General features: G+C 40.8%; 1 protein-coding gene across 1 annotated transcript; it reads right to left on the bottom strand.

Moving 5' to 3' along the window:
* Positions 1-1,594: 1,594 nt before the first annotated feature.
* On the bottom strand, positions 1,595-14,101 carry jmjd8 (jumonji domain containing 8). The gene is made up of 9 exons (XM_039825098.1): positions 13,892-14,101; positions 11,347-11,442; positions 9,866-9,914; positions 6,478-6,574; positions 6,317-6,385; positions 5,153-5,272; positions 4,286-4,353; positions 2,842-2,976; positions 1,595-2,364 (listed from the first exon to the last, which is right to left on the bottom strand). Exons 1-9 carry the CDS (start codon positions 13,990-13,992, stop codon positions 2,284-2,286), a joined length of 816 nt encoding a protein of 271 aa, XP_039681032.1. The 5' UTR covers positions 13,993-14,101; the 3' UTR covers positions 1,595-2,283.
* Between the last annotated feature and the right edge of the window lie 7,130 nt (positions 14,102-21,231).

Genomic DNA, 21,231 nt, shown 5'->3' with positions numbered 1-21,231 from the left:
AGACAGGCAGACAGACCTGTTACTGAAAGGTCTTTAAGCTGACAGACAGACAGACAGACAGACCTGTTACTGAAAGGTCTTTAAGCTGACAGACAGACAGACAGACAGACAGACCTGTTACTGAAAGGTCTTTAAGCTGACAGACAGACAGACAGACAGACAGACCTGTTACTGAAAGGTCTTTAAGCTGACAGACAGACAGACAGACAGACAGACCTGTTACTGAAAGGTCTGTGATCTACCTAACTGATGAGACTGACTGATGTGCGTCCTCGTCTCCAAATGTCTCCGTTTGTGTCGTTCAGACTACAAAGCAACCCTGCAGTTTTCAAACCAAAACGGGGGCAGCAGAGTTTCCTAAAGTCAAAGTTATAGCAGAAGATATTCATCTTTAAACTAAAACGTAGTAGTGTGGATGTCGCCTGAGAGAGTTTGGATAGTTGAGATTGAGAGGGAAGGACCAGTTTATGTTATGTTATGTAAATATGAATCAGTAAATTAAGATGTAACTTATGGTGTTTTCAGATTGTTTTCTCTGTTTTATGAGTGGACTCTGTTCTTTGTTTTAAAACCTCCAGTTTAGCTTGATTTAGCACTTTCCTGTCCCTGCTGATTGTTGAGTCTTTTTGTAATTCTTGGTGCTGATGTGTGTTAACATACTGGAACCTACATTAAGCCTGATGTGTTAGTTGGTTTAAAGTGCGTTTTCATTTGTTTTAGACCGAATTATCTATTTAAAGCTGTGGTAAGCACTTTATCTTTGGTGTCGTTGGGGAAATATCCATAATAATAACCTTTCAGCATATTTAAGTGACCCAGGTGGTTCAGCGGGGGCCGCGGCTTCTGGGGCTTCAGCCCCTAAATGTTGTCTCAAGAGCCTGTTCTGTGTCAAACTCAACTCCACTAAGGGCCACACTGGAAAATCACATCAAGGACCAGACACATAGAGGTTATTAACATGCATTTATTTCATTGAAAAAGTCAAATATCTTTGACTTTATCATTGCATGTCTCATAAAGTCTTCTCACTTACAGTTTGGTCGACATTAAACCCCCAAAAAGTCAGCAAAAAACTTCCTTAACCATCAACGTGAACCTAAATTGATACGCGGGCCGGATTTGGCCAATCACAGGCCATAACAGAGAGAGAGAGAAAGTGTTCCTATTGGCTGTTCTGCACACATTTAAAGCTGCAGCTTTCTTTCTGTTTAAACGTGACAGTTACAATCCAGCTTTGACTCAATCAAGTCAAAGTCAGATTTTCTAATGACGTCTAAAAGGGAGCAGATTTACTTCTTTTCTTTCTTTTTCACATAATCTTGTTTTCCGTGGCATCCCGTCCTCCTGCAGGACGTCTCTGAGTGATCAGCCCGGGTACGTTCAGTCTCTAACGGGTGGGCTCCGTTCTCAATCAGTTCCCATATTTCCTCAGAATGCTGTGAAACGCTGCATGCCTGCTTTGAGGTACGTTTTCTCCATGGATGTATTATAGGATGTATTCTAGGTTTTCACTGGTTCGGTGGGCATGTCAGAGATGTTACCCAATCAGAAGAGACGTGTCTGTAAACTCGTAATAAAAAGGCAGAAAACTCCGTTTCAGTTTAAACAAACGTTTTATCGAGGCTGAACATGCCCCTGCTGCACAAAGATGTTTGAAAATGTTGTGATTTAAATAAATGTTCCATGTTTTCTACCTCTGAGTTGGACTTGTTTCTTCCTTGAAGAAAGTGCGTTGTTCTTCATGACTTTAAGTTCGGCTGACTGAACTAAATGATGATAAGGTGACGCAATACAGGAATGTATGTTTATCGCTGTGTGTGTGTATTGTCTCTTTTAGCTCCTTTTGGTCATTAAATGTGTATTTGTATTGTTAGATTATTAGAAACATGGCTGAATGGAGAAGAGAGATGAGATGTCCCTAACCCCCCCAAACCCCCTCTGTGAAAATATATCCACACAATAAAACACCTGGCTTTATCCAACATTCACATTTCTGTTCTGGAAATGTATGCAAATTAGCATGTGTATGTTTAGCAAGATAATGACTCATTTGCATATCTAAACATAACATTTCAGAAAACTTGTCATGCTAAACTAGTTGTTTGAATGTCAGTAATCAACTGGGGAAGTTTCATGCTGATATATCGCTAAGTTAAAGTGTTAACGGGGAATGTAACTGTGGTCCTTCAGACTTAAATATGATCCCAGAAATCACAGCTGAAACATCAAATAGTCTTTTTGTTGTTGAGCGTTTGTCCTCCCGTGAAAGAACCGCTGGCGAGCTCAGCCGAGGAAGGTGGAGATGAAGACACTGGTGTCCAGGTTGAGCGTGGCGTGCCACCAACGGTCGGGGAAATACAGCACCTGATGGAGACACAACCACAACACTTAGACTTCTGGGAACTTGCAACATGTGAGTTCAAACTAATGCTTATGCTAAAAAAAAAGGTTGAAAAACGTAAAAAGAAAACATGAAAATGTCGAACTTCGAGAAAAAAACAAAACATCAAAAAGCTTCAGAAACGTAAAGAACAACTTTACAAAAGCTTTAAAAAATGTTAATGTTAAAAGGTCAAACACAAACTCAATTGGCCCAGGCCTTCGCCAACACTTACTGTTGACCCCTGTAGCTAATCTAGGTCTTCAGTTTCATTCCTAACGGTCTTAAACAGTCTGGAACATGACTTGGTGAAACCTGCAGAACACGGTACTGCTGAAGCACTAAAGAGATGAAGTAAATGTAGTCTCGCTCTGAACAGACTGAAGCCTGGTTGGTGGGTTAGGGTTAAGGGGGGTTAGGGTTAACCCCCCCCCTAACCCTAAGCCGGTTAGTGGGCTCACCTCTCCCGGTCTGATGGTGCACTCCAGCGGAGCCTCGTCCTCCGGTAGCTGGGGGTATGTCTCCGTCACCCAGGACAGGGTGGTGCGGTTCGGGTGGAAGTGCGGCTCCTTGTCAGGCGGATAGAGGAACCAACGCTGCGGGAACACAAACCCATCGTTCACTACGAGGTGCTAAAGCTACGGAAGCCCTGAAAGGCCAGGTGAGAAACAGGTTATCTCCTGGGTTTAGTTAGGGGGTTGAGGGTGAGACAGCTGTGCTGAAGCGGTCAAATGCAGCATAGACAAAAGGTCTTACCTTCTTAGTTTACAGCTACTGTAAAGCATATGTTGTGTGTGTGTGTGTGTGTGTGTGTGTGTGTGTGTATATGTATACAGTACAGGCCAAAAGTTTGGACACACCTCATTCAATGTGTTTTTTTTATTTATTTTCATGACTATTTACATTGTAGATTCTCACTGAAGGCATCAAAACTATGAATGAACACTATTTTATTTTTTATTAATAATGGAAAAAATTCCAGTAATTAACCCTAACAAAGCACATCTGTGAAGTGAAAACCATTTCAGGTGACTACCTCATGAAGCTCATTGAGAGAACACCAATTTCACACTTTTTGTTAAGTACATAATTCCATATGTGTTCATTCATACTTTTGATGCCTTCAGCGAGAATCTACAATGTAAATAGTCATGAAAATAAAGGAAATGCATTGAATGAGAAGGTGTGTCCAAACTTTTGGCCTGTACTGTATATATATATATAAAAAAAATATGAACTGTAATATATGTTTTAGGGCTGGACGATTAATGTATCGAAATTCTGAAGCAGAGACGTATTTTTCCCATGACGATAGTTTAGATAATTTATTCCTGTTGAAAGGCCTTCTTTCTCCTTAAAAACATTCTACCGCGTGTAGTCACATGACTTCACCCAGACCAATCAGCCGCATGGAAAGCATAACGGAGGATAACTCAAACACCGAGTCCATAAAATATGCAATTAATGGTGATTTAGATGTTAGGTCACATTGTGCAGCTCTAGTATGTATGAATATGTAATGTCTGATGAAATCATATTGTGAGGAGACTGCGTGTTGTTATCAGCTGCTCGCTGAGACCAACCAGCAGTCTTGTCCACATGGCTAATTAATATTCTAATTAATAGATCGCGTATAGTCTGATTATGTCATTTGATTATGTCATGTCAAAGGCTAGTTGCCTCAGCAAGCAGCTGAGTTTACCAGAATTTGCTTATTAAAATAAACAGATTATATATCAGAAAACTTTAGTTTTAGCATGGTTAGCAATTTGCTATTATGCTCTTAAAACAGCCGCATAACACTTCTTCTACGTAGGAGAGGTTTGTTGCCTGTCAGGGCTTCTGTATAAAGCTGAGACGTCCGTCTGTGTCCGTGAGTCAACAGCTCAGGATGAAATCAATCACCTTCCTCCCGTAGATGACTTCGGAGTAGCCGGGGCCGTGCCAGTGAAAGGGGACTCCTGTTCCAGGACCTGAAGACAAAACCACGATCTGAAGGTTAGTGCATCTCAGGCACTAAATCATGTCGCTGCAGCTTGTTCAACAAAACATTTCAGATGCAAAGTGATTTACATGAAGCATAAGTAAAAGTATAAACATAGAAAACCAAAAGAATAAGACAAAGAATTTAAACCTGTAGAATCAGGGATGCTAACTTGTCAACTTTTGGCAAAATGTTCCATTTTCATCCATGTGAATGTGTTTGTGTACGTCTCCTCCCGGTATCTGCGAGTCATCTGTGTCACATTACCTCGCCGACTATATCCCACAGTGCAAAGCGCTGAAACGGCCACAACATCCGTGGCTTGCCGCTGTGACCGACAACATGAAGTTGTTTTTTTTTTTACTATTTCTGTCTGCTATTTTATCACTAAATCCACTTCTGAGACTTTTTTATACAATAAAAAAAACTGCGAAAGTTCGAATATGGGCAGTTTTACGAAAATGTATGGCAAATCGCAAAATTTGCTCCAACGTTTTTGGAGTTGAGAAGATCCACAAAGTGATCGTGCCCGCCGGGGTCGCTAGCTAGCCGGCCGGCCTGTCATACTCAAAGTTGTCACCTTTTGCCCCCTTGACGAGTTTGCACCCTTGAGAAATAGACAATGGAAGTAAAAGATTTAAGAACTAAAAGAATGTAACATCTTTGAATGGCCTCCAGAGACGAGATTCTTTCTTGATTGTTGATAACAGCCAAATGGCTCAACCAGGATCAGACTAAAAGGAAAGTTAAATTCTCCAGGACTGTCGGGGTGGGGGGAGTCCTCTGACCTGCGATCCCGAAGCTGTACGCTCCGCTGGTGTGAGGCAGGACGTACGGTGGAGACTCGTACTGCTCAAACAAACTCTGCCACTCGGTGAAGTTGTTGTCTCCAAAGAAATACAGCGTCTCTGGAGAGGAGAGGAACATGGAGTCTTTACAACAACCAATCAACTGTCTGTCTGTCTGTGTCTCTGTGTCTCTGTGTGTGTGTGTGTGTGTGTGTGTGTGTGTGTGTGTGTGTGTGTGTGTGTGTGTGTGTGTGTGTGTGTGTGTGTGTGTGTGTGTGTGTGTGTGTGTGTTGAGGTTCAGCCCGTGTTGGGGTTCAGCCCGTGTCTCCTGGGTTTCCTCAGTGGAACGGACTAAGATGTGAGGAAAGGAGGCAAGTGGAGGAGTGGACATGAGATGCAGCTATATTTTCCCTGAAGTCAAACCAAACCGGTACAAATTTTCTTTTGTTCATTGTGTAATTAGAGCTATTAACTATTAACTATTAACTTGCTTGTTTTTATTAGTGTCAGTTAGGAGTTCCTAATGACATGTTTAGAAACCACTCCTTGTTTTATAGACTCTGAAGGATTTTAATTAGACTTTTAAATCATGATATCGCTCTTAATCTAATCTAATCTGCTGCTTCGACCTTTGATGCCTCGTTTGCTGTGTTTTTAAATAGTTTTGTGGTTTTTTTGTATCAATAACTGAGAAACTGAACTGGTTTAAAGATGGACTTCTTCAGTAGGAACCATTGGGCCACAGACAGGAAGTCAGACAGTATTAAGAGATGCTTTGCTTGGTGTCTGCACATTACAGAATATCAACCTTCATGACCAACTCCTAGACAAACTTCATCACTGGTGAGTCTCTGAACTTAATCTAAAAAACATTAACTTTAAGTCAAGTCACTTTAACTTAAATATCCCAAAATCACAAATTAACCCCCCACAAAAAAAGGACATTTTTCCAATTAAAACAAAAAGTGCAATTTCCCCCATTCATTATGTGTCGTGTTGTGTCCCTTTTTGGTCCTTTCTGTTTTCTCTGGGGTTGTTTTGGGTCTCTGTGATAATTCAGCGTCTCTTTTTCGTCAGTTTGTGTCTCTTTGTAGTCAGTTTGTGTCTCTTTGTGGTAAGTTTGTGTCTCTTTGTGGTCAGGGGGGTAGAAAGGTCCTGACTCACCGCTGCCGAGGGCATCTGCAGCCTGAGGCCTCAGTAACACGTCCACGTACTCCTGCAGAGGGACGTCCACTGGAACAGATTCATCACAGCGAGTCTTACGTGGTTTTTTTATATAACATGAAATAAATCAAACTATAAATCCCTGCAGGTATGAGTGTTACCTTTTCTGTAAGAGTACGTGTTCGCTGTGCTGAGCCGGACTCTCCGGGCGCCAAAGTCTTCTAGTAAAGTGGACCTGGAGCACAACGACCGGAACCGCTAAAACACAATCAGCATACATACATATACACATATATATATATACACAGTACAGGCCAAAAGTTTGGACACACCTTCTCATTCAATGCGTTTCCTTTTTATTTTCATGACTATTTACATTGTAGATTCTCACTGAAGGCATCAAAACTATGAATGAACCCTTAGCCCAGCACAGATCCTGCAGGTAACTGGTTCCAACTAGCCTACTGCTCCCAATAACTGACAAAATAACACCAACATGTTCCTATTTACATGTTGTGATTTGTAGAGTCACAGCGTGTACAAAAAACAAGGTCACATGACACACAGCCATCTTCTAACCGTAAACAAACCGGGAACTATATTCTCAGACAGGCTTGCTGCGAGCATATAACTCCGCCCAAGTACTATATTCTTCCACCTGAGAATATAGTTCCCGGTTTGTTTACGGTTAGAAGATGGCTGTGTCTCATGTTACGTTGTTATTTGTACACGCTGTGACTCTACAAATCACAACATGGAAATAGGAACATGTTGGTGTTATTTTGTCACTTATTCAGAGCAGTAGGATTACTGGAACCAGTCACCTGCCTGTTCTGTGATGGGCTGATGCCGCTGGAGACGTCAGACAGCGTTACAGCACGCACGGAGATGAGAAGGGTATGTATCGACTTGTCTCACTCTGGGGGTTACAGTGAATAAGCTAAATTCCCAATAAGTCGGCGTGTTCCTTTAAATGTGTCCCCAAGTGCAGTCGCAAAAACCATCAAGCGCTACAACGAAACTGGCTCACATGAGAACCGCCCCAGGAAAGGAAGACCAAGAGTCACCTCTGCTGCTGAGGATAAGTTAATCCGAGTAACCAGCCTCAGAAATCGCAAGTTAACAGCAGCTCAGATTAGAGACCAGATGAATGCCACACAGAGTTCTAGCAGCAGACACATCTCTAGAACAACTGTTAAGAGGAGACGAATCAGGCCTTCATGGTCAAGTAGCTGCTAGGAAACCACTGCTAAGGAGAGGAAACAAGCAGAAGAGATTTGTTTGGGCCAAAAACACAAGGAATGGACATTAGACCAGTGGAAATCTGTGCTTTGGTCTGATGAGTCCAAATTTGAGATCTTTGGTTCCAACCACCGTGTCTTTGTGCGATGCAGAAAAGGTGACCGGATGGATTCTACATGCCTGGTTCCCCCCGTGAAGCATGGAGGAGGAGGTGTGATGGTGTGGGGGGGCTTTGCTGGTGACACTGTTGGGGATTTATTCAAAATTGAAGGCATACTGAACCAGTATGGCTACCACAGCATCCTGCAGCGACATGCCATCCCATCCGGTTTGCGTTTAGTTGGACCATCATTTATTTTTCAACAGGACAATGACCCCAAACACACCTCCAGGCTGTGTAAGGGCTATTTGACCAAGAAGGAGAGTGATGGAGTGCTGCACCAGATGACCTGGCCTCCACAGTTACCGGACCTGAACCCAATCGAGATGGTTTGGGGTGAGCTGGACCGCAGAGTGAAGGCAAAAGGGCCAACAAGTGCTAAGCATCTCTGGGAACTCCTTCAAGACTGTTGGAAAACCATTTCAGGTGACTACCTCTTTGAGCTCATCAAAAGAATGCCAAGAGTGTGCAAAGCAGTAATCAGAGCAAAGGGTGGCTACTTTGAAGAATCTAAAATATAAGACATGTTTTCAGTTATTTCACACTTTTTTGTTAAGTACATAATTCCATATGTGTTCATTCAGAGTTTTGATGCCTTCAGTGAGAATCTACAATGTAAATAGTCATGAAAATAAAGGAAACACATTGAATGAGAAGGTGTGTCCAAACTTTTGGCCTGTACTGTATGTATGTGTGTGTGTGTGTGTGTGTGTGTGTGTGTGTGTGTGTGTGTGTATATATATATATATATATATATATTTTAACTTTTTAACAGTGTGAAGGTGTTTGGGTCTCTGCACTTTTTAAATCACTTTGAGATGAAACGATGAGGTTTAAATTCTGACCACCAGACTCCTCTGACAACAACAACATCTGGTCAAACTTCTCTGGTCTTCCACTCCGTTAGTTTCAGGTGTTAGTGTGTTTTTAAACTCTGTCTCCAGCTGAATATTTTACTGTTGTGACCGCCGTCTACGGTCGCTAACACACGGACTATTGAGAAGTAGCTCAGACAAACACACTGAATTAGGGCTGAAACGATTCCTCGAATAAATCGAATAATTCAATTACAAAAAATCCTCGATGCAAAATGACTGCCTCGAAGCTTTGTTAAATCAATGTTACCAACGTTGTATCGCTGACGGACGGTGTTTCCGCACGGAGCATTATTACTGTCGCACAGACGCGGCTCAGTCTGCTGCTGGCGACACATGCTAGAGCGTAAATAGAGAGGGGCTAAGAGACAGGCTGGAGAAAACGACAGAAAGGGTCCAAAGTTTGGAATCAGTTCAAACGTAATTAAAACTAAAACTCTGTACAGTGTGTCTACTGCAAAATCAAACTAACTTACCACGGTAATAGCACGACGTCAAACTTAATCATCCGTTCCACGAAGAGGACCGACTAAAGTAAATCACAGAGTCGTATTGACGATGAAACTACACCAAACACAACTACCAAAAACAAAGACCAGAAAATACGTAGTGGTGACCACGATCTGATGAGCCGACGAATTGACTAGCCCTTCGGAAAAACAGCTGATTGTTGCGCATCTCTCTCTCTCTCTCTCTCTGGAGAAACAGCTGATCAACGATCTAATAGCATAAGTGTAACAGAGCTGTGTGACATTATAATCAAATATATAAATGAGAATAGGTTGAGTATAACTAATATTTACATATAGGCCTACTGTATATACAGATCACTCTCAGGTTGAAACTTGTAGTTCTGAAAGTTAAGTTGCACAACTTAATGTAATGTTTGTGTATGTTTAATGTATGCCTTAGTTTGAGGTTGATATAATTTGAAAAAAAAATCTTTAAAAACAATGTAATATGGCACTTAAATGCACTTAATATGTTTAGTTTTTTGAGAGATGATATTGTAAGCAATGTAGGCAATACAAATGTTGCTTTTTCCGAAAATATTGCTTTTTTCCCTAGTTTGGGTTGTTTAAAAACGCAAAAAAAATGATTCAATTAATCGATCGATAAAGTGCTAGATTAATCGATTACAAAAAGAAACGATAGCTGCAGCCCTACACTGAATAAACATCTGAAATATCCCTTTATTTAAAACATGCCCAACACAGATTTACCTATATAACCTGAGTCCAACGTGAATGAGATAGTGTTTGGAATACGTACCGTGTTATCGGTCAGCCCTCTGAGGATCACCGGTCTGCTGTACGCGTATCTGAAGAAACATCATTTCAGCAGCTTTCAGTCAGACTACATGTGGGATCAAGCTCAACAAGTTATCTGGATATGTGAACTTGGCATTTGAAGGACATTTCCCAACCTTTCTGGACATTTTAGAACCCAAATGTTTGATCAGTAGATGAACTGATAGTGAAGTTATTCAACAGCATTGGTTGTCAGGATGTTTAGGGTGCTTCGGAGGTATATTTAGGAGGTTGTTAGTTCCTGCTGATATTCGGTAGGGATGTAACAATACACTCAACTCACAGTTAGATTCACCATTTTCTCAGGATTTATGAAGAGAATGAGCTGCAGACAAATGACTGAAAAATGTTCCTTTATTTCTATAAACAACAGACGTGTCCTCTCATCTAAAGTGACACTGAAACTGTGTTTTATCTCAAATAACAAATTAAATAAGACATTAGTTGTTTAAAACAAATCCTACATCAAAATAACTTCATAAATCGCAACAAATCTCTTCAAATAAAGAACTAAGAAGACGTGGTCAGACTAAATCTAAAGGAGATTACACTCTGGGACGTTTAAAAACTTCATCACCATTCATTTCATGGGCGCCCGAGTAGCTCACCTGGTAGGGCGCGCACCCATATATAGAGGTGTAATCCTCAACGCAGCGGGCGTGGGTTCGACTCCGCCCTGCATGTCATCCCCCCCCCTCTCCCCTTTCATGACTTCATCTGTCCTATCAAAATAAAGGCCTAAAATGCCCAAAAAATGTTCTTTAACAAAAAAGAAAATTCTGTTGTTTTAATCTCAACCGGTTGTAATCTCTAAACATTTACATCCATTTATAAATGATTCACAATGTATCGTTACATCCCTAAAAGTAAATCTCCAAAATACGTAAAATCAAGTTATCTGAATATGTAAATTTGGCATTTGAAGGACATTTTCCAACCTTTCTGGACATTTTAGAACCCAAATGTTTGACCAGCAGATGAACTGATAGTGAAGTTATTTAGCAGCACTGGTTGTCAGGATATTTAGGGTGCCTCGGAGCTATTTATTAGTGTGTTTAGGGTGGTAGTCATGGTGATATTTGGTAGTCAGCAGCCTGAAACTCAGAAGTACAAGACTGTTGAAAATATCAACAAATCAAATATCTCATACAATCTGAACATCACTTGACTTACTGCAGCTTTTGAGATATTTTGGGGCATTTTAGCCTTAAATAGATAGGACAGCTGTAGACAGGAAAGGTGGGCGTGCAGCAAATGGCCGCAGGTCGGACTCAAACCCTGAGCCGCTGCATCGAGGACTGAGCCTCTGCATATGGGCGCCCGCTCTACCAGGTGAGCTAACCAGGCGCCCATTACTGCAACTTTTTGACCTTGAATACACACATGTGTGTAGGTTATATATCGTGGTATTATCAGTTGATATTTAGGAACGATCAGACGTACCTCTCTATGAACTGCTGATGTGAGAGTGAAGACCCGTCCAACACGTCGATGTTACAAAGACCTTCATCTTCTAATCGGAAATCTGAGTTTGATGACCTAAAGACAGAAGCAGACATGAACATTAAAAAGAATACATTATTTAAACTACAGTACTCCGAGCTGACTGCTGCCCTGAATCTATCAAATAACATTTCTCCAGTTGAAGTTTTCTTGCATTAAGTGTTACTTTTTAAAAACATGTCTGAGAAATGGTTTCTATAGCTCCTTCTCATGGCCCTTAAATTGCCTCCTCGACTCCTCCACTTGTCTCCCTTCCTCACGTCCTAGTCCCTCCCACCGAGGAGTTACGGGAGAGACGGGAGGAAATCATGGGAGAAGAGAGGAACCAAGGAAATCATGGGAGGATAGAGGAACCGAGGAAATCACGGGAGGAGAGAGGAACCGAGGAAATCACGGGAGGAGAGAGGAACCGAGGAAATCATGGGAGGAGAGAGGAACCGAGGAAATCACGGGAGGAGAGAGGAACAGAGGAGAGAGGAACCGAGGAAATCACGGGAGGAGGGAGGAACCGAGGAAATCATGGGAGGAGAGAGGAACCGAGGAAATCACGGGAGAGAGGAACCGCGGAAATCACGAGAGGAGAGAGGAACTGAGGAAATCACGGGAGGACAGAGGAAACGAGGAAATCTCGGGAGGACAGAGGAACCAAGGAAATCTCGGGAGGAGCGAGGAACCGAGGAAATCACAGGAGGACAGAGGAACCGAGGAAATCACGGGAGGACAGAGGAACCGAGGAAATCACGGGAGGAGAGAGGAACCGAGGAGAGAGGAACCGAGGAAATCACGGGAGGAGAGAGGAACCGAGGAGAGAGGAACCGATGAAATCACAGGAGGAGAGAGGAACCGAGGACCGAGGAGAGAGGAACCGAGGAGAGAGGAATCGAGGAAATCACGGGAGGAGAGAGGAACCGAGGAAATCACGGGAGGAGAGAGGAACCGAGGAAATCACGGGAGGAGAGAGGAACCGAGGAAATCACGGGAGGAGAGAGGAACCAAGGAAATCACGAGAGGAGAGAGGAACCGAGGAAATCACGGGAGGACAGAGGAAACGAGGAAATCACGGGAGGAGAGAGGAACCGAGGAAATCTCGGGAGGAGAGAGGAACCGAGGAAATCACGGGAGGACAGAGGAACCGCGGAAGTCACGGGAGGAGAGAGGAACTGAGGAAATCACGGGAGGACAGAGGAAACGAGGAAATCTCGGGAGGACAGAGGAACCAAGGAAATCTCGGGAGGAGCGAGGAACCGAGGAAATCACGGGAGGACAGAGGAACCGAGGAAATCACGGGAGGAGAGAGGAACCGAGGAGAGAGGAACCGAGGAAATCACGGGAGGAGAGAGGAACCGAGGAGAGAGGAACCGAGGAGAGAGGAACCGAGGAAATCACAGGAGGAGAGAGCAACCGAGGACCGAGGAGAGAGGAACCGAGGAGAGAGGAATCGAGGAAATCACGGGAGGAGAGAGGAACCGAGGAAATCACGGGAGGAGAGAGGAACCGAGGAAATCACGGGAGGACAGAGGAACCGAGGAAATCTCGGGAGGACAGAGGAACCGAGGAAATCACGGGAGGAGAGAGGAACTGAGGAAATCATAGGATAATAATGACAATAATAATATATTAATAATAATGACAATAATAATAATATACTAATATAATAATAATAATAATAATAATAATAATAATAATAATAATAACCCAATAAGCAGGTCAAAGCAGAGATAGGCAGAGAGAGCATTTATGTCCAAAATGTTAAATTGTCAGGTTGTTTAAGTACATAGTTTAATATGTGGAACTTGAGATAATGTGTGTAGTGTGGATTATTTGCATTAATTATGATTATCTCCCCCATGGTTTCCCAACCTTTTACATGAAACTGACTGGTCTTATTCTGTTTCTATGTACTTTAGAGAAACATTCAGAATGCAAACCAAACCAAACTTCCTTTATCTTTTAGTTAATTTAATTTGAGAGATAATGAAAGATAATAAATGATCAGACAATGAAATATTATATTATAGTTTAGGGAACACAATAATGCATCAATAATTATAATACAGTAATATTTCTTACACCACTGAAATGTACTGCAGTAAAAAATAAAATACTAATCTCAAATACAAATACAAAAAAAGTAGTAACATTCAAGCAAAGGACAAGTACTCTGAATTTCTACTTAAGTACAGTAATTGAGTAAATGTACTTAGTTACATTTCATAACGGGTCATTTGAAAAGTTGCTCCGTAGCAATAAAAAACCTTTATGGCGTATTTAAATGTGCTCGTTTTTAAGGTAGACGTTAAAGTGACAGAATTTGACATGGAGTTCGGTGTGAAGCTCAGTCAGAGTAGCAGCTGTCGGGGCTAAGCTAGGCTACGTCTTACAAGTGGTGCAATGCAATGGTTCAATAAATAAAAAGTAACCCTAATACTTTAGAATAAGTTCACATGTAAGTCAGTGTAGTGTTGACCCGGGTTAGGAGACTCACCAGCCGCCTCCGTCCTCCGACGGCTCCGCTGCCTTTAGTCCGATGAAACATAGCAGAAGAAGCCGTGTACATGTAGTTAACACAGCCGAATTATAGTCCATTCAAAACTCTATCAGCGAAAACTCAAATCTAACTAAATGTATAAGAACATACAGAGAATATGTCGCATTATCCCTGAGAATGAATGGTCTTCTCGCTTCCTACCGGAGAGCCAATCAGAAACCACCACATTAAAATGACCGTGTGCTGCGTTCATGTTCAATGGGAAATGGGACCAATAAACTTTACTTTAATAGTTTTAAGGCTAATTTTAGTTTTTCTTTTCAATATGTACCCTATTTATATATATATATATATATATATATATATATATATATATATATATATATATATATATATACTTTTTGGTACAAGCAGACATAAACTATGTCACACTAACACTCGCCAGCACCGGCGTCGCACCTCAGTTTTAAGGGGGCAAATGAAATACATGGGGGGCACAATTATTATTGCGTACAGTACGTATATGTATAATAATCATATACTCTTGTTATACTATTCGTCGTAATCATCACGTTAAACATAACCAACAGCAATATGACCAGGTAGCCTATATAGCCTACAACACATTACATAGAAGCAATGTTATGAATATCCATAAAACACTTGACTATACAACATATTAGATGTAACACCAGAAGCATCTCTCAAACATTGCATTTTAAAGCAGTCGACAGAAGGATATGCATTGCTATGCATGTGCCATGAGACACACACGCACGCACGCACGCACACACACACACACACACACACACACACACACACACACACAGACTTTGAACCTACCGGTACTTTGAGTGGAGACAGCATGTCCTCTCTTCAGTCCCTCCTGTCATTTGAAGCTGCATGCTTATTTAAGTCCTTGTCTGTAAATCTTAAACCCCTTAATGAAGAAGGTTCACACCGGTGATACAGATGTGAATTTCCTGCAGGCATAACAAAATGCGGAGTCCTTTTCCACCGAGTAGCCTACGCAAGCCAGTCTCTGTTCAAATGACAGCTAGAGCTACGTTTTTTTTTAACCAAACATTTTGACTGGATATTTCCTCAACACAACCTGTTTGGGTTTGTCCGTCACACCCCCTGATTCAACAGTTAGTTGTGGCCCAAATGCTGCCCCAGTCGCAGTTGCACTTGGACTGCAGGTCCTGCCAGGCCCAGGGTCGGGCTCCACGGAGCTACTAGCATCAGGCTCAGACTGTCGTCCAGGGGCTCCTTCTCCAACGACAATATCAGGAGGCGTCGGTGCCGTATCCAGTTTGGCAGAGGAGAATGTTGGTGGGCTTTTCAACCACTTACCATGAGGAACTGAAGCGAGTAAGCCGGCGAAAACTCATCCAGCTTTCAAAAATGTGCGGTAACTGTTGAGCGGCTACACTGATGTAGGCTACGTCACGTCGTAGCCTAACTTTCTTTTTAGTAAGGCCGTGATAGGCTGTTGCAGTGTAGATTCCCATCAATCAAACAAAAATCACACCATTGTTTATTTATATTTTTAATGATTTAATGATAAAGAATGCAACATTAATGCAACACAAAATTAGCAACTATGATAATATAAAATTAAAGTAATTTCTTTAAGAGATCTGTGCCTCAAGTGGGGGGGCACAAGCATTTTTGGGGGCGGGCCCGACCCCCTATGGCCCGCCCATAGCGACGGGTATGCTAACACTTATGTCTAAGTGACTTATTTGGACAAAAATCTTTTAAATTGATCCAGTATTAAGGAGGCGGGTATGGCTGCAGCCTGAAGTGTCCCATGTCAAGCCGTCCCATCCAAGGGGGTAAGCTTCGCTTCAGAACTCGAGCCATCATGGCGCCATTTTGTTGCTAACTGGCCATCACCTCCTGTTAGCATTCCGCTTACCGCCATTTTTTTTTTACGTCACTTGACTGAGAATAACTTTACATCCGAAGCGTTTAAAGACTCGATTTGTCCATTGTTTAGTTCTAAAGAAACACAACAACGTATAAAAGGCTCCATTACCTTGTATCTCACGTTATGGCTCCGTAGCAGACGTTTTTGTAAAAATAGGCTAACGATTGTGTCATAACCAAGTGACTTACTGTCGCACAGTAGAGGAATTACCGTATAGTACAGGAGAAGCTCTCAGGCAGTTTGGACTTCCATTAGCTGTTTAGGTTTAATTACTAATGTTAACTAGCATGTTAGTTAGCAATAATTAGCCTGTGCTTATGTTATCTCCTTACATATACCTACGCTCTCCATCTGTAAGATTGGGAATGATTGAGATTTCTCTTGGCACAGCTACCAGAACACTTACAACTTTCAGACACGTTGCTCACGTCACGTTTACGTTGTCTCTGTCAGTTGGAGGCTGCGCAGTAAAGCTGGCCATCACCGGAAAAGTGCTTCTAATAGCCTTCACTGGTCTCCGTCCAGAGCAACGGGGTCTATTGGTCCATTAATATATATGTCAATGGTCCCGTCCCGTCTCATGCCGTCTCGTCTCATGCCGAGGCGTGTCCAACGGTAAGTTCAGAGGGTCAAAAATACGAAATCGAATTATTTTCCAGATGGAGTCACGGGTAAGTTCATGGGCGTCAGTTTGGTTTGAAATGTGCTGGGGACAGAGATGCAAATTTGGAAGTACCCCACATAACAATTTTTGGTTCTCTAAAGGTTCCGGGAAGGTTCGCTGAAGGTTCTGGGAACGTTCGCTGCAGGTTCGCGTAAGGTTCCCTCCGAAGGTTCGCTCACGGTTAGCGCAGGAAAGTTTTCTGAACGTTCGCCGAACGTTCCCCAAAAGTAATTTACATTGTTCCGGGAACGTTCGGCGAGCCGTCAGGGAACTGTCAGTAGGCTAGGTTCGCAGAACGTTCGCGGAACGTTCGCAGAACGTTCGCAGAACTACTAACTATTATTAATAATAATAATAATAATTAATAATAGTGATAATAATAATAATAATAATACTTGATCATCCAGATGTAATATTGGCAACCTATTCTAACCAATTTATAAGCCTTGTAAGATATATAGGCTATGTTCACAACACTAGATTTATTATGGTCAATGAACAGACGGCATGTAAAACGGTCCGTGTACTTGGCGGCCAGTTTCCCAATTACCATTAGTAAATAGGAAAACAAAAAACGGAAAACAACCCATTATTCGTTTTTTGTTTTGATATTAAAAAACGGAAAACGAAAAACTAATTAAATATCAGTTATATGATAGTTAATATCATAAGCCAAATCATGATTTCGATTTTAGTTTGTTTGATAGATATTTGCCAAAGCAATGGCAATGAAAATGAGAAATTTTGAAAATGTTTTCACTTCATTATTATTATTATTATTAGACTATGATGGTTGTCTTGTTGTGTAGACTCATTTTTGATGAATGAGAGCGGTCAGCGCTAATCTCCTGTGACCACTTCATAATAAAAGTCAACTTGTGTTTCGCCACAAGTCCCTGCTGAGCACACCACCTCCGCACACTCCTCTCAGAAAACCCCCGTATCGTTCCAAACTGTGAACCCAACGCAGCTGCTATATCACCACAAGACATCCCATTCTTTCGGTTTTCTAATATAAAACTAGCATATTCGTCTAAAAACATTTTAACATCCGTATCATTCTAACTGTCCATGGTCTCATTGATGTCCAAATGATTTCCGGGTATGCAGCCGCTTACTACCTACGATCGCTTCCAGGTCACGAAAAAAATGAATGAGGAATAAGATTTATACACATTTTGGTCCAGGTACCGTTCGTTCATTTGTTTTTGCTGTCACATATAAAATCGAAAAAACGAGAAAACAACTCCTTTTTCCGTTTTTCCGTTTTTTTAGAAAAACAAAAAAACGAAATTATGACTTGATTTTTGGTTTTCCCGTTCTTGAACGGAAATCAGAAAAACCACTTGATATTCCGATTTTCCCCTGTGGGTGGTGCTAAATCTGATTGGCAGGATATGCATTCATTGTTTTTCAAATTAAGAGTTTACCCACACTGTATTTGTTAGCCTGTAAAATTAATAGTCTATATGTAAAATTAATAGTCTATGTAAAATTAATAGTCTATATGCATGCTTTTTGTCACCCAATTATTTGGCTTAACTGACTGAAAAAAATCTATTGAAATAGCCTAAATGTAAACATGTTCACACATTGACAGACAAAAGGCACAATCTATTTTTGTAGGATGGATAGATAGATAGATAGATAGATAGATACTTTATTGATCCCCAAGGGGAAATTCAAGGTTCCAGTAGCTTAAAGACATCACATACAACATACACATACATCACTAACAGGATCATAAAAAAGCAACTCCACATGAATAGCATGGACAATGATATAAAAAATACTAAATAAATAAAAAAATTATAATACTAAATAAATAAAAAAATCCACATGAATGTACTAAGGGATGTATAAGCATGAGAGCTTGCAGTTATAGGGCAGGGACTGAGCCTGTGATTCAGTATGAGAGTGTGTGTCATGGTGGTAGTGCAAATAGGTCCAATAGTGCAAGGATAAAGTCTAGAGACCAGCATTAAATATGGACAAGAGATCAAAAGTCAATATTAGAGGTTTGAAGTAAAAGGGTTACAGCCATTGTTCATGTATTAAGTTAAGTTAGACCTCAGTCCAGGCTGGCGGGAGGAGGGAGGGATTGTGCATATATGGGCTAATATAGCCAGTAAACAGTGTAAACAGTAAACAGTGGGCCAGTGGACAGTCAGTACATAACTGTTATTATAGGAGGTAGTGGAAGTGGTGCAGAGGGAGGAGAGGCAGACAGACTATGCAGAGAAGTCTCTCTCTCCTCTTTAGTGAAGCATTGTAGAGTTGTCTGGCCCTGGGGACAAATTACTTTCTCAGTCTGTCATGACTGACAAAATGACCGTTCCATTACAGTTTTTCACGATCGCTATGACACTTTTTTCAATACTTTTAACAACTTTCCTAAACTCTTAACACAGTGAGCACAACATCCGTCTGTGTAGGCTATACAATTAACATATTTCTTGTTGCTTTGACACAAAATGCATACAGCACAAATTTAAAATGCTTAAATTTCTTTTACACACAAGCTCCACCAAAACCAAAACAATGGATCTTTACTGCCAAATTTCCAAATGCTTTCACACTGTATGTCAGAACAGATAACATCATGTTCTAAACCTAACTTATAGGCTAAAGTCAAAGTGAACAGCTGTTCAAATTGTAAATTGAAACACAAATATATCCTCTGCATTTTATACATGCATTTATTGGAAACAGCTGATTTAAGTTATGCAAATACGTAGATCAATCCCAGCTGATTCCCTTCTAGGAAACATACTCAGGTGTTGAGGTTCTTTCAATCGCATGGTCATATGGTAGTACAGTAAAAGAGGACCTATTTGAACAATATACTGTAGATGAACACAGAAAATAAAAAAAATGCCTTCACGAGGGAGAGGAAGAGGAGTACCAGGACAATTCTGTCTCTATCTCCTTTTTTTCATAAACCGTACATTCTATAAAGCTACTCTGACATGGGTCATTCATTTTTTGTATTGAATCTCTGCAGCAAAAGAAACAAAATGGTGGCCGGGTTGGATCAGTGGGTAGAGCAGGCGCACATATACTTGGAGGTTTATGCCTCGACGCAGAGGTCCAGGGTTCAAATCTGGCTTGTGACGATGTCTTCCCCCCCCCCTCTCTCTCCCCTTTCTCAACTAGCTGTCCTGTCAAATAAAGGTGGAAAAGCCCAAAAAATAATCTTTACAGTAAAAGAAAATATGCATGCATTTACTAAACCCAACAAAACAAAAATGCAGAGAGACTTCAAGAGAAACTGCAGTCCAAAACACAATCTATGATCAATACAATATACTATTGTCTGTTGTATAAGGGCAGACCTGACTGACACATTTAAAATGATGCAGTTTCTGTAATTCCATCTGTTAGTGTTTTTTATGTCATTGTGCTATGATTGACTAAATATTCCTGTTGGGAGAGAACATGTGTTAGTGTTTTGGAAGAATTATTTGATTTTGAGACATGATTGGATTGTTTTGGTAGACATAGTGTATTGTGTTTGTGAATTATTGTATTTTGAAAATCAGTGTTGGAGTTTAGTTTACAAAGTGTGATTTTGAGCATGAAATTAACTGTTTTGCCAATCGTGTGTTGTAGGTGTGTTGGTGCGTTAAGAGTTTAGGAAAGTTGTTAAAAGTATTGAAAAAAGTGTCATAGCGATCGTGAAAAACTGTAATACTCATCATACAAATTTAAATAATACATTTATTCTTTGTTTTAGATGTTTTTATTAACTTAAATTCTTATGAATAATACAATTGTTTTGTCTATTTGTTATTTATGGCCTGTATGCCTCATTGATCTGATCTTATACATCTTAAATTCGATCGAGAACTAAAAAACATAATTGCTGGATTAATTTGACGATAATAAATAACCAGATGAAACATAATACTGTTTATCACAGATTACTTTGGGCCAAAGTTACCAAGGACATTTGTTAAGAAACCATTTAAAAATTTATACATTCACATAAAGTAACACCTGTTTAGGTCAAAAGTAAGAGATTTTATCTGTCACTTTGGAAAAAGAGAGAGATTCTGAGAAAAGGTTAGTGTAGTAGGCGTGAAAAAAGCAGGGAAATATTTAAAAAATATTAAAAAATAATAAAATGATCTATGGAAAGGAGTGCCATGTCTTTTTGGTACATGATATAGTATCTGCATTCAGGAAAAAGTTGGACTGTGTTGGGCTTGCGTGGAACAAGGCTCAGTCCCTGTGCGATTTGTACCACGCATGCGTTGAAACACTTGACGACCAACAGCGACCAAACATCACAACTTTATTTTTTTATTAAATCTTTCTTATACAATAGTCATACAAACAATCAAGACTAATAACCATAGACTGTATATTATTAATGCGATGAAGTGTAAATGTACATAAGTGTCCTTTCGAAGACTGAATGACAGCTCTTCCAATCACCACTGCTGTATATCACTATAGTAGCTACATGCTAACAGCAGTACACATGTCATCTTAGCTGGCAGTGTTGTTAAATTCTCCCCAATTCCTGGTCATATTCCTGCTGAAACATGTCCGATTGTGTAGTGTTTGGTTCAGAACCCTTTATCTTTGACCTTAGAAAGTGCTGCTTCGTTCCACTACAATCTAACGTTAGCATTCTCTATTATAACTATTATGTAGCTGTATGCTAACGCATTAAAGTAATTTGTCCCCAGGGCCAGACAACTCTACAATGCTTCACTAAAGAGGAGAGAG

This window comes from Perca fluviatilis, chromosome 15 (assembly GCF_010015445.1).
Source record: "Perca fluviatilis chromosome 15, GENO_Pfluv_1.0, whole genome shotgun sequence".
Classification (NCBI taxonomy): Eukaryota; Metazoa; Chordata; class Actinopteri; order Perciformes; family Percidae; genus Perca; species Perca fluviatilis.
The sequence above is the reverse complement of the archived record's forward strand: the minus strand, read 5'-3'. Positions and strand labels throughout refer to the sequence as shown.